Source organism: Rhagoletis zephyria, unplaced genomic scaffold (assembly GCF_001687245.7).
Source record: "Rhagoletis zephyria isolate East Lansing unplaced genomic scaffold, Rhagoletis_zephyria_1.1 Rzeph_scaffold_01676, whole genome shotgun sequence".
NCBI classification, from domain to species: domain Eukaryota; kingdom Metazoa; phylum Arthropoda; class Insecta; order Diptera; family Tephritidae; genus Rhagoletis; species Rhagoletis zephyria.
In genome coordinates this window covers 45493-60820 of record NW_016158760.1, presented here as the reverse complement: position 1 = coordinate 60820, position 15328 = coordinate 45493, and the positions used below count along the sequence as shown (strand labels likewise).

Below are 15328 nucleotides of genomic sequence, written 5' to 3'. Positions count from 1 at the left end.
AGACTTTTATTCTTGTTTGATCCTCCTTGAAAATGTTCTCGATACTTTCGTTCTCTTTTTGTTCTTCTTGAGAAAGTTCCCGAGAGTTTTCTTTTTCGGACTTTTTTCTTTACGAAAACGTTCCCGAACCGTTTTTTTTTTCTTATTTTGTCCCAGTTCATACTGCTCTCAACACTTTAGTTCCCGTTTAGTTCTTTTGTGGGAACGTTCTTGATATTACATTTTGTTCTCATGCAGAACTAAACCAAAACAGGAACGCGTTCTCGGTCCCTGGTTTTAAAATAAATTCTTAAATATATTTTAAGTAAAAATTAGAATTTTTTAGGTAATCTAATGTAAATGTGTTGGCGGTAACGGTAAAACAATCTCACACTTATCCACCGAGAGTCAACAAGCGAGACAATAGATTTTTGACTGAGTCATGTTTTTACTTTTCTTTTTAGAATCAGAAAAATAGTTTATTTTGCATCCTTGTACTAGTTTTCCATTGATTCTAATAATAAGTACCTATGTAGTTCTACTTGGAATAAACTATTCTTTCTAATGCATGACTAAAGAAAGAGTTTTTTTTTTATTAAATCAAGTTCTAAAAAATTACATCTAATAATTGTTATTAGCATTTTTTATAACTGCCTTTCCTGGCCTTTTCAAATACACTCCACCCCACCAATATTGACGGCTACCTCTCAGAATACGACCATATTTTTGTAACTTTTAATTTAAACTTAGCTGTAATATTCTTAAAATGCCAGAATTACAAAATTTATGACGATCGATTTCTCCAAGTGCAATACTTCATAATAACTGCCAAATATTTTTCCATTAAATTGAGTTTAGCAAAGCGCTTTGTTCGTCATATTTAAGTCATGAAAATTGTAAAAATGTAGCTGCATTGTATGCTAATGCATTTCTACTCATACAACTACACACGAATCCCGGTCTTTATGTATGTGTGTGCACTCTATACGTTTAAGCGCCTAAAACTATACACCATTTTCTAGACACTTATTAGGTATGACATCCTTAAATGACTTTGGCTTTCCACTTGAATGCTTCTCCAGCTTCCATACTCACCACATACAACTCGGGTCAGACAAAATACCTATATACATTAGGGTGGTCTTGAAAAAATCAAATGAGCGATTTTTTTAGTTTCACTCCCTCAATCGGTAGTAACACAGTCACAGATATCATATATATATTTTGGTCCCTTGGCGCCTTTTTATATTCTTCCTCATATCTTCGGCATTTGGAGTCGGATCTTAAAGTATTTTATATCGATATTTTTGTCTCGAGGAGATTTTTTTTTGTTTCAAAGTCCATTGTCCTCAAATACCCCGTTCCAGTACGTAGCCACCAGATCGCAGTTCTACCTCCCTACTGTCAGTAAATTAAAGCCCACGAAAAGTCCTTAAACTTTAGGTGAGGAGATATTTTGCTTATTCCAGTAGAACTGTTTAGAAAAAAAAAAGTTATTGCCGAAAAATTTAAAAATTTAGAAGGCAACCTCTATGTTCGGCGAAAAAATATATTTTTTTGAAATTGCCTTGCAAAAATATTTTAGTCTCAGGGGTGTACGGCGCACTTTTTTTTGTTTGCTTGTAAGGTGGTGCGGACTAATGTATATATGTACAATGAGCGCATGTGATTTTCAATCGCCGCTCAATTTGTGTTTGATGTTTAAAATTTTGCATTTTAGTATGTGGCGCCACCACCATTTACAGGAATATGCATATATACTCGTATATATACATATACGATATATATACATATGTGTATGTCATAAACGTGCATATGATTTCGATCGACGTTTTCATGCTCGCAGGAAAAACTTAGCAAATTGCATAAGTGGACCACCACACAACACTGTTCGGCCTGAGAAATATACGCGTCATAACGTTTAACAAACATTTTTCAATAAAATGAGTGGACGTAACAGAGGGGACCAAAACCTGGGGACACAAATTTTCTTCATAAAAATTATACAAAAAAATTATTTTTCATCATTCTTTTCTATATATGGTATTAATATACACAAACTGAATAACAAAAATTGTAAATATTATTTTTTTTCAATTTTATTTCAACTGAAAATAACTATTAAATTTTTATAAATTGGCTCGGGACACAGGTTTTTGCTAAACCTTTGACATTGAAAATATTTTTTAAGTTATTTTCAGATAATTAATTATTTTTTTTTTATAATATAGTTACGTAGAATCGATAATAATTTATAAAAATGCAGATATTTTTCTATTTTCTTTTTGAAGAAACAAAATTTAAAATAGTAAAGTCTGGGGACACCAATTGGTCATGTTTTTTAAGAACGACCCACATATGTATGTATTTTATAAAAAGCTTTTAATAATCATGTAGAACGTGACATTAGGTCATTACATGTTCTATAATATTCGCGGCACGCATAATATTCGGCCCATTATAACATACAAATGTTACATATTAACAAGTTGGCCCACCATATATCGGCCTGCTGATTGGAAGATCGACCCATCTTGGCGGCCAGTTGGAAAATGCTCTATCTCAAAAAAACGTTTAAAGAACGCCCTATTCAGAATTCGTTTCAAAATCGCCCTATCTCAGCTGCCGATTCAAAAACGCCCTATATCAGCACATTCTCAATAAATTTTGAATTGAGATAGGATGTTTTTGACTCGAATTCTGAGTTAGGCCATTCGTCAACCAAATTATGAGATAGAGTGTTTTTCAAAAAAAAAAAAAATCTGAAATAGGGCATTCTTGAAAAGTTTTTTGAGATAGGGCGTTTTCGAACTGGCTGCCGAGATAGGTCGATCTTCCACAAAGCAGTCGACATATAATTTGTATTTTTATCAAATTCGATTTACTATTTAAAGCTGCTGCTTTGCATGTGCGTACATTTTCATATTCATAGCTGTACTTTAGTATGTGTATTTTGGTTTTCATGAAAACAGTTTTTTGAAACTACGCTTAAAATTAGCAACCATTAATGCACCGCTGAATGCCAACAAGTGCTCCTTGTATTCTTCGCTCGATTTTTGTATATCAAAGTCAACAAGAGTGATGAAAACATACGAGTGCATAACAGATTATACATTTCCTTGAATGTTGCAAAACAGAAATGCATTTCCCGCAAAAGCCAAGGATCTGTGGTGCCACCTGACTGCCTTGCGATTTTCGTGTTGCATTGGCAAATTTAAATGCGCTAATATTTCTTAGCCAAATGTCAATGCTGACAAGCGATGACAAATTAAGGCAACGCAAATGAAGAGAATGGCGGGTGCAAGCATACATAAACACATATACACACGTAGTATGCTTATAAATATGTACTGTATGTAGCTGGCTCAACTGACAAGTGCAGATAAGCGAGGATAAGAATGGCTTAATTTGTGTGTGTGTGTGTGGCAACCAAAGGGGGTCGCTTAAATATTATTTAGTTGCCAAGCATAAAAAGTAAAATAAAATCCTTTGGCAATAACCTTCAGGTGACATTTGGAATGCAGTGGGACATACATACATACATACATAATTCCTCAAGTCATAGGTACGTAATGGAAAATGCACATACATACATACTATGTATGTGTATAAATATGTACGGATTTTTAAGTATGTACATATGTAGTTAGCTCTTTAAATTTCAAGCACATAAATGAGTTCTAGGCTAATAAATAAGTTTTACAAGGTTTCTGTGTAGTATTTTAAACCTTCGAGTCATTTTTAAGTACACCTACATATACATATACAAATACTCGAAGTGTGCGTATATATGCTACCATATGGGAGAAGGTGAGCTATGTATGTATGGCTGTGATGAAAAATGTTTTTAATTTTTCAAAGTGGTTCTATTGTCAGCCGTGCGTAACAATAACAAAAAGATGACAGCATCAGTGGTTTCGTTGGGGTTTTGGGGGATGTTAATGACATATGTACATTACATGCGTTTAAAGTTTATTAGCCTTCTTTAATATAAGCTGGAAAATATACTACATATAATCACAGCTCATCGGGTCTTATCAGCAAAATTGGAAAATCTTCGCATTAAAACTAAAAAAGATTATCCAACAGAGCCAAATTTTAGAAACACCTTATGCAGGTAACAATTGATTAACTATCGAATTAAAGCTTCAGTTGATCTTAAGATCCGAGTAGCCGAGTGGTTGGAGCTGCTTTATATCCCTTGATCGGGCCTCAGTTTAAGTAAGTTAATACATTACCCCAAAAAATTAAGGGAACAAAAAACCAGATTTTTCGATGGTTTTTGACAGGCCGTATTTCGGTAAAAAAATGGTCGTATTTAGACTTTAAAAAAGCCTTTCTTATTTTTCTTTGCTAAAATTTTTTAGGAAAAAATAATTTTGCAAATTTTTAGATTTTTTTTTGGATAATGCGATTGAAAGACATTTTTTCATTTATGCCGGCATATAGATCAGATAGCCCTTTATTTAGCTTTAATTCGCTATTTTTGAAACCTCTTTTGATTTCTTTGAGTAGTTTATAGTGCTCTTCACGCACTGCTGCACTTACCGTCACTTTGTGTCTCCATACGTAGGGAAGCCTCAAAGGCCCCTGCAGACTAAAAAGAAACGGATGTTGAGTATAACCTTAAGTGGGGCGAGGCGGAGTACTTGTGTCTTTTCAATGTTACAGAATAGTACGCCACCATTACCTTTGCTGAAGTGATTCTATAATGCTGAGTTCTCAGAGGCTGAATGCTGGTTTAAGTAGTTCCAGCACTGAGCCCGGACTCACACATTGTCGAATCTTCACTGATGGCTCCAAAACTGACTCTGGGTCAAGATCTGGGGAGGTTTTCGAAGTTGGTGGGGCTAAGCTTCACTTTTCTTTTGGGGAATATGCTTCGGTCTTCCAGGCTGAGGTATTGGCTATCCTCAAAGCCATAGGCTCCATATGTGTTGGAAAATATGTGCAGGGGGAGCTGCACTTAATGGATTGCCCAGCCCTCTATCTATGTAAGTATTACCATATATTATTTCTATCTAGTTGTTTGCGCTCACTGAGCAGACGGGACTGCAGAAAACTTTTTGCAGTGCTGACTGGTCACTTCACGTGGTACAAACAACCGACTGCGATAGGCGTACATGAACAACTCCATTTGCCCATCCTGCCTTGAAGAGGATGAGACGGTGGAACTCTTGCTTGCTTGGTTGTTTGTCATAGATTTTTCTAGATTTGGTATTCGGTTTTGTTGTTTCAAGTTTTGTGTTTTAAAAACTACTAAATTTGGGAACCTCCGCTCCTAATCTATAACAGTTACATCAGGGGTTTAGCAGGGAAGTCATTTATAAATGACATCAGTCAAACTTACACTACTGAGTCAAAACTTCAGCCACTGTGTTAGTCCACCGCAAGATATTTCTTCACTGATAAATTGGTGTATTTACAATGATATTTCCTTGAACTTCTCAAAGTGTAACATTATTATATTTTCTACAGTTTATATACGTTCTCTGACCAAAGTCCTAGGATTTTAAATATACATACATACACAAAGGGATGTGCAACTAAGAATTTATTTGGCTTTAAGCTCGTAAAACAAAAGTGGAGCCTCTTTAATAGATAAAATAAAATTATATTCAAAGTTTTTGCAATAAAAAAATTTGATTTTTCCACAATATCCTCTTATCCTAAAAAAATACATATGTACGCGCATATGTGGATGCGGCCACTAGAACCAGTTAATTTCTCGGTCTCGTGATTATACAAACAAACATATGTACATTAGGGTGCTTTTTTTCTGCGACAATTTTTTTTTCGGCACACCCACCTCGAAATTTCTCAGAAAATACATACCTAAAAAAAAAAACAATCCTGAAACTTCCTTGAAATTTATAATTAATACTAAATGCTCATTCAAGGTGTGCAAAGATTTCCCGTTCAAAATAGACGTAAACTCTGAGTTTTTTTCTTCAAAAGTCTACAGCTCAGAGATATTTTATTTATTGAAAGCCCAAGATCTAAAGAAATATCGATGTTAGCGTTTTGGTGTTTTTGAACATTTTTTAAGGAAATTGAATTGAATTGTTATTTACGAGATAGGGGCAAGCAAACAATTTTATGAAAATATAGGGTTCAGTGACACGTATTGCTTCGCTGGTTACGCCGTAATGGACACTTCTGTAGAGCATTCAGTTCTGAAGAAACTCCATCATAAATATATAATAAATATAAAAATAAAATAATAAAATGCCTCTGAGCTGTAGACTTTTGAAGAAAACAACTCAAAGTTTATGTGTATTTTGCACCAGAAGTCTTTACACAAAAATTTCGAGGTGGGTGTGCAATAGAAAAATAGTCGCCGAAAAAAAGCACCCTAATGTACACATATAAAATTCCATCTTTATATGTATGTATGCACTTTTTATGAGCCTCCGTTTGTGTTTATACCTTTTGCGGTTGCTGTTATAGTTGCAGCATCAGCATATTGCAACAAATGCCGAAAGGGCGCGCCTAGATTTATGTATGCGGGTATACTTATGTATATGCATATACACATGAATACTTAAAATCTAAGGAAATTTTATTTATACATACACCTACATACATACATACATATTGGCATACATATTTTTGCACCATATTTTTGTATCGCACACAAGTGTAGATACTTACATGCCAGCATACTCTTCTGGGTATGGTATGATGTATCCTTCGGGACTGGGACGTGGAGTTTTACCAACCCAGAAGAATGCATCCGGTCCCGTGCCGTCGTATGCAAAGGATTTGATGAAGAGCGTCGATTCGTCGACTGCATAAATGGTACCCTAAGGGACAGAAGATATTTAAGTGTTATTAGAATGTAGAGTGAGTTATATTTTTTAATCAAAATTATTTACATACATACATACATATAATAAAATAACCTAAATACAACTGGGAATAATTAGTTGACACCAATTAATGGAGTTGATTGGTTATGCCCTAAATTTATTAATAAGTTTCCACAACTTTTGCAGCAATAATGGTAAGCGACACCTAAATACATACTTTTCTGGTCGTCGCATCGGTCCTTCATTTCATGTTCAAAGTAATTTTATTTTGGCTGAAAAATGTCTTTCCCATCCGTTCGAGTTTGAAAAAGCTTTTCGAGCCGATGTAGACTAAAGAATGCTCTTCGCGCGACTTCGTCTGATAACGGAGCATTATATATCTGTTATTTTTCAATGGAATAACTCCTAAAGTCAAGCTACTATCGGCAAAGATCAACTACCAGCTAATTACGATTCCGGTTTTAGGGCATTTCTTAAAAAAAAAAATTAAGACTAATTTTCAGAAAATATCGCCAAAATCTTAAACTGAGGATATCAAAATGAAATCAGAATTCCATATGTATAAAAAATCACCACTATTCAGACATCTGGCAGCACTTGCTGGGATTTCTATTTGACTTTAACATCAAATGTGGAAAATTTTTTCTCTTAGCTTAATTTAAGTAACAAAATAAATTAACAATCTGGAAACCACGTCTTTTAACGATATTCTTTTCATAAAAGATTACTTAAACAGAAGCGAAGTTGAATGCCGCGATATTGACTCAAACGAAAACAAAGATTTCTTTTAAAAGAAAATTTTTACGCTTTGAAAGACATTCAAATTTCAGGACTTTCTTGCCTGCTTTCTGTCGTCTTCAATGTCGATTGTTTAACCTCTTAGATGGCAAACCATAAAACACTTGAAACATTTTATTTTAATGTAAACGTGGAAAAGTAATTAGGACCCTCCTCTTCTGATTTTGATTTTAATATATATTTTTCAAATATATCAGGCCCTAACCGCCAAAATACCGTAAACGACATTTTTTTTTATTTCTTTTTGATGCAGAAATGCATCTAGATAATTCTAGACATGTCGCTTACGTTATTTTCGCGGCTAGGGTTCGCGGCTGTCTCCATTTTAACGGTTAAAAATTATCGAAAAATGCAAAATAACAACCAGAAGATCACATAATCCAAAAAATTGAGCTAAAATGATTTTACGGTTTAGAAAAAGTTATCGGCAGTGAAAAATGAAGCTAAAAAGCCGAAAAATTTAACAGCACTTCTACAAATTCCAGTGATTTTAGAGAGAAAGTATATAAAACGTACTCTGCCTGAACACACTGCTGTTTACCAGATTTTTTTTTATGTATTTATTCATAATGTCGGGACGGCGCGAACGCCATTCCCGGCTATCAAAAATTACACGCACGAGTTATTCACATTAGGAATAATCGCGAAGGTCAACCCAATCGAATGTGCAATGATCAGGTCTCGCTCCGGAGGAACCGCCTTCATGATCACGGTTTACCTCTACGCCAGGTAAGTATGCTTTTCGCAGCTGAAGTCAGAGCACTTAAGGGAAATGGTACACAAACTAGTTGAGAATTCTTGGTAAAGGATCAGCATAGATTCTGAGATGAACGAAAAGGATATTCAAATGAATCCTTTAAATAAACTTCAATTGCTTATGCGAGTGTATGTATGCATGTAAGCATTTACATATGCATGTGTAGTAGTGAGATCCTGCACAAGGGTAGCCATAGCAGGCAAACGGTTTGCAGTCATGTGACTGTGTGTATGAAAAAAATAGCAAATTTCAGGATTTCAACATTTTCCGCATCGTACACATTCGTTTATACATACATAAGTACATACATATATGTATGTATTGTTATGTATTATATTTAAGTCAGTTGTTTGGGAGCTATAAATGGTACTAATTTGGTCTTTATGGTTGTGTAGCACCTAATTATTTAGCTCTATATTTAACAAAATAAAAGAAAACGACCGAGTTGCATGGCCATTAAATATACATACGCAATTAAAGAGAATGACGCTATGTGACAAAAGTGGAAGTTGATTTTTTCTTTTCTTACAAAATCGAAAAACTCTGCGAATTGTGGATGGCTATACGTGACGTGACGTGATGTGACATAAATTTCCTATTAGATACACGTCAGAAATTATTTTCAAAATTTTCTTTTTTTTTTCTTATTTTAAAATTAGCTCTATATCGAGTATATGTATTTTATATATTGACTTCAGGCCGATTCGATGTAATTTTTTTGGAAATCTACGACTTATTATGTTTCAACTACATACATATGTATGTACGCCAAATTCGAACCAAATCGGACCATAAATACGGTTTTTCCAAAATATCTCCACCCTGGCGCCACCTAAAGAGATAATTTTTCGCAAAAGTGTTTCTGCATACATAGCAGTATATTCTGCAAAAAGCAGACAAAATGGCCCATAAATACGTTAGATATATTACCTTTATTTTTTTTCGATAGACTTTCCGTTGGAAACGCCGTTTTGTAGATGCTTATTTTAAACGCTACTTAAACATTTTTTTTTTTTAACTAACAATTGACGATCTTTTTGCGAACAGGAAAAGTACCTAATATTTACAAGCACTGCACCAAACTCATTCATGAATTTCTAGAAAAGTGTAACTTGTTAACTTAAAAGATATCCCCAAACCCCTGAAGGGTTTTTTTTATATCCCAAATTCTACTGTGGGTCAGAAATCTATTTATTTATAATCTTACTGAACCATAAATATATTATACCTGGTTTTCCGAGCTTTTAAAAACCTCTCAATATTCGAGATATTTGATATTTATCGTTATACAGCTAAAAAAAAAGTTGCTTCATTAAAAAAATCTGAAATTAATTAATTTCTCAGAAACTGTCAGGCCTATCGAAAAGTGATGTACATATATACATATATGCGGTTTATGGAGAATTCTTTTAGCTTTCATTTGCCGCACCTCGTATTAAAACTGTCAAATTGGTCCGTAAGCTATACGTAATTAAGTGGAACCACTTTTTTAAATCTGAATAACGGTATACCTAAAATGTATCGAAGCATTTTTTCAATGGCGATGGGAAATATATAGCTTTTCGAAAATTTCCAAAATTCGCAATAATTCACAAACAAGAACGAATCTAAAGTCAGTATTGTAAGTATACTCCAAAAACAGCCGTAAATAATTTTGCGAACCTAGTTTGTTCTCAGGGCTGTCAGTTATCCGGTTTTTGACCGGTTAGTCCATTTTTTTATTCTGTTTTGAGAGGACAGTGTCCAATTGTAGGTTAAATATCGCATCCTGTCGTAAAAGTTGATGTAGATTTAATTAATTTAATTATATTTTAAATTTGAACTCACCCTTATCCCGTGTGCAAAATTGGTAAATTGTCCGATATAGCGACCGTAGTAGGGCTCTGGTGGTGCGCGCCCTGAAGCTGCAATAAAAAGAAAAAAATCAAGTTGTATCAAATATTTCTCAAATCATCATTTAAGAGTTGAAATTTAAAATAACATGAGTACCTGCAAATAATTGTCTTTCAAATCAAAACATCTATTAGGCTCTACCAAAGTATTTCCATGCATACTTATGTATGTATGTGTGAGTGTGTCTAAGTATGCAGAATTCTTACTTTCCAAGTAGTTTTTAAGGCCTAGCGGTGACAAAACCGGCATTTATTTTCAGATTAAATGTGAAACAAAGGTAAAGCCGATTGTTGCATATTTACTACAACAACAAATAATAACAACGCTACAAAGCATTAGCAACAAAGAAAAGCAAAGCTCTAAAACAACAAAAAAGAAAACGAAAAATAAAATAGAATTAAATGTGAGCAACCAAAACACAAACTAATCTCTTAGAGTTTCGATAAAAACTTTGCTCATTTTCTTCGTTTTATATGCTTTGCAAATTAAATTCGCCTTTTGTCTTCACAAAGCAGATACTTTTTGATTTCTATGGAGAAAAAGCTCTTTGCTGCAACTGTGTTGCATTTTGAAACGACATTTGCTTAAATTAAGTTTCAAAGGCGTGGGCTTTGTCGGAGGAATGAAAGCTTTTCATGACAAAAATTTGTATCGCAAATTTTGTCTTAAAAATGGGCCTGAAAAAAATTAAAGTATATGTAAATGTTTTGCATAAGAACTTTTCCATATTTCTGCGAAATTATCATTTGTCTGAACGGTAATTACTAGGTATTTAATCGATAAAGCGCCACGATGTTGTGAAGACGACTACTTGAATCCACCGAGGCTGTGATCTCGCAAAAGTTGGGCTGCCTGGTAGAAAGTATTGGGGTGATCCTAACTCATCATTCCCCAGGCAGCTGCTCCCTCGACCGCCCCCAAGGACGTTGCCGGCAGGTGTTCACAGGTCCCTGCGCGGTGAGTCCGAGAAAGACGATAAAGGTTAGCCTCGAAACCGCGTGCGGGCGCGCCTCTGACCAGCTCAATGTCAGCAGGCAGGAACTTGAGAATGCAAGATGTGAAAGGGTTAAATGCCAGTGAGAATCGATGAATAAATTACGGGATTTTACGAATTTTAGTAATAGATGCCTTAAAAATTAACTGAAAATTAAAAACGTCACTTGTTTGAAACTTTGAACTATTCGGGCACTTTTTAAAAGCGCTTATTTTTTTAATGTCTAGAGCTATTTATTGAAAAAAGCTCGAAATGTAAGTTTATGGAAAACTGAACTATCAGAATTCTTGGTTTATTTAAATTCTTCAAAAATTATTTTATCCACAGTGACCCACTGTACATCTGTACCTCTGGCACATGTGGATCTCATACACACAAACATTAGCACATCTCGTACCCTAAATCGAAAACAGTCACAACTCAAAAAATCTCAAATTTTCAGGAGAAGCAAAAAACAAAAGCAGTCTTAATAGTATTTACCAGTTAAAGAAGAGGGTGATTTTGGTGGACGTTAAATATACGGTGGCAAGAATGTAAATAGGGAGACAAAATTTTAGCAACTTTTGGCCACTTTTCTTTGTTTATTCTTTTTTATAAAAAATATAGCTTAGTATCTAAAAAAACAATAAAGTGCAAGTTTGAAGTAGCTAGGACTTACCGTTGATTTTTGACAATTTTTTGGTCGGGCATCTTCTTCTTCATACAAAGAATGCTCGACAATTTTATTGCATGGAGAAAATGAGCAACACCTTCCACAAAAAAAAAAATTGCCAAAAATAATAAACATTAAATACTCGAAGGGCAAAGAGTTGTTTTATGGCAAAAAAATTGAAAATTTTTGAGTTGCGACTGTTTTTGATTTAGGGTGCGATATGAACATTGTACATATGTACATACCTTCGGCAGGTAAATGCAAAAGTCTCGTACAATAGCATGTGATAATTCCTTTCATTTGCATTTGGCGGCATCGTCAATGCAATTTTAATGATCTTTTAATGAAGTGAATTTTCCATACACAAAAGTGATTTCCAGAAACCTTAGCAAGCGTTTTAATGAATATACATACATATGTGTATACGCATGCGTGCCAGTATGTAATGTATAGTTGCCATTATAATTAAGGTGCGCATAAATATTTCATCATCATACATACATACCCTACATCACCTACATACATACCCTGCAGCAATAGGGCGGCCAATTTTCCGTAAAGGACTAGTACTTCACTGGTTAAAATTTGACTGGTCAGAATTGGACATTTGGTTGCATCGAAAATGTCAGCCTTCGACCAGTCCCCAAAGAATCGGTCTAGAGATAGACGAAAAGTACAGTTTGGAAATGAAAGGGTGGTGTTGTCTTGCAATTCAACAAAAATAAAATTTTGAAGAACACCACCCTGTAAATACCCCAATCGCTACGTCTGGCCTTGATTCAAAGTAAACATTTGAGCACACATTTACATGTGTGGCTGTAGCTAAGTGCGCAGTGATGCTTGCCACTATTTGTTAGCTTACAGGAGGGTCCGGGTTCAAATGCCGTCTGAAGCAGCATGGTGGTAAAATGATAAAATAGTTTTTTTTTTGTGTTTCCGAAATATGAAAAAGCATCTGTGAAGTGCAGAACGTAATCGTGTACCAACGAAAAAAATCGCCAAAATTGGACTAGTCCAGGACTAACTTACGGTCACTGTTGAGTGGACCGGTCCTTTTCCAATGACACGACAATACTAAAAATGCCAGTTGAAACCATATTGGCAGGGGAATTATTAGGGACAAGTGCTCTGGTTACAATAGGGACTATCTGATGGCTAACCTAGGGTGAGTCTGAATTGCTGCAGGGTATGTATACATTATTTAGGTATGTACACTTTATCATGTCATACGAATACTTTATAAGCTTTGAATCGTATATCTACACGTAGTATCACATGAGTCGAAAGAATCGCATTTGATTAAATACACACATATGTACCCACAAATGTACATATTTATGCATCTGCTTGAAGTGAGAGGTATGTCACATCATGTACAGTAAAACCTCGATACGAACTAACCTCGATAAAATGAAAAACTCCATTAAACCCAATTTTTGCTGAGTCCCCTTAAAAAGGATCGTTGTTGCGAAATTTTCCATACAAAAATGCTCTACACATACACCGAAGGAATTCTAATCATGAAAACCTTCGGAACTTATTGACAGTAAAAGTCCTTTACATCACCAGTTAGGAGTACCGCCATAAACAAAAAACGAAACTATAATAAAATGTTTTTTTTTTTCGTTGTATCGAGGTTTTTATATTCTCTAAATATAACGATAGTATAGATATGTATAACGAAGTATTTGTTCAACCCCTTCCACATCGTTATATCAATGTTTCACTGTACCTATATAGTTTCGTTAATTGCAGACAAATTATTAGCCTTTTCTCATCATCAGTTGGCGTAGGTACATTCGCACGTTCATATGTATGTACATACCTAACTATGTACTAAACCCTATACTTACGGTACTATGTACGACCTGGGTGCGCTTGGACTTCACTCGAAGCTTTACTTGGCTTATGATTGAGCAAAGTTGGTATTTGTTGGCAATTTTTTTAACATCGAATTACTCATTACGTTCTAGAAATTACCATTGGAGTATATGTGTGTATAAGTATAAATAAATATGTAAGTGTTTTGGTACTTAATATAAACAGATGTGTAGAAAATTTGCCATTTTTCGATCTCGCGTGGTTGCCTTAAAAGTACGATGCAAAAATTTATTTATTTTTTCCTCGAAAAATCTAATTAAATTTTAATGATCTAGGTGTAAGATGTTAGGTGACTTTCAAAAAGTCTAGTAATAAAAATTTAAATAAATATGCCCACATACATACACATTAGGGTGGTCCAAAATGCATGTAAAAAAAAAAAAAGTAAAGTCGGAATTTTAATGCCGCCACCCCCTGGTTGATTTTCCCCCATATAAAATATATGGAAAACTTTGAACGTGTTGAGCGACCTCTAAATACTTTTTGATTTCAAAATAAAAATTAGGGGTATCCTAGGGGGTGGAAGCATTAAAATACCGACTTTAATTATTTTGGATCACCCTCTTATATACATTTTTTTATACACATGGTATAAAAATTTAAATTGCTAACAACAATTTAACCTTTTTTGTAGAGAAGTGCTTGATAATGTTAAATATCTACTGTCAATCAAATCTAACAATTTGAGATTCCCAAGTTTATTGCCACATGCTAAATGGTATGCTTGAACATTTCAATAATATTTTTGTAGCCAAGCGCAATGTATGACGTAGATACTTTTGACTTTTAACAACATCGTTTTATACACAGTTGGATTTGCTGCAACTCATTACATTTTTTTCTTAAGTGGGTTATGAAACTTGCAAGATGGGCCTGGCTCCGCCCATTTATGATGAAATGTTGTATCTCAGTATCCGCTTCACCAATGCCTACCAAACTCGGTAACTATGGTCATTTACCGAAATACGAAAACGGCGATAAATCAGATAAATCAGAAATTATCATAAATTTTTGGAAAATGGGCGTGGCACCGCTCACTTATTATGACACCGTACATAGTATGTATGTGTATCTCGGTAACCGATTTATCAATTTCTACCACACTCGGTACAGGTATTGCATAAAAGCTAAATTCCTGATAACAAACCCCATAACTAATCCACTTCCCATATAACAGCAAATTTAAGATAAGCGAAAACACCGAAATTTTAATAATTGCATATGTGTACGCGTTTATAAAGTTCGATTTCGCCCCAATTTATACTTCTTTGATTGATTTGTATATTATATTGATATATTGATATTTATCGCTGCCATCTCTTAGAAATGACAACACTACCTCAATTGTCATTCAAATAAATTCTTTAAAAAGTTTATGGTGAAACACAGAAGTGCTTAAAGCTCAAACGGTTTTGTGAATATTGAAAAACAGCAGAATCGCAAGAATAGAAAAAATACATCTATTCGCAACTTTGCCCTGCGAATCCTGAGCAAAATTGTATACATGAATATTTACATACGTACATTTTTAAGTACCTATGTATATATGTATGTACATTTGT

The 15328-nt window shown here is 34.4% G+C and overlaps 1 protein-coding gene across 2 annotated transcripts in view; it reads right to left on the bottom strand.

Moving 5' to 3' along the window:
* LOC108364805 (protein Skeletor, isoforms B/C) overlaps positions 1-15328 on the bottom strand; it is an 86951-nt gene that overhangs the window by 34874 nt on the left and 36749 nt on the right. For both annotated transcript variants that reach the window (XM_017618652.1, XM_017618651.1), the window contains 2 exons: positions 10174-10250; positions 6634-6785 (listed from right to left, as the gene is read on the bottom strand). In XM_017618652.1, the coding sequence (XP_017474141.1) occupies positions 6634-6785; positions 10174-10250 (229 nt within the window). The remainder of the gene's footprint in view (positions 1-6633; positions 6786-10173; positions 10251-15328) is intronic.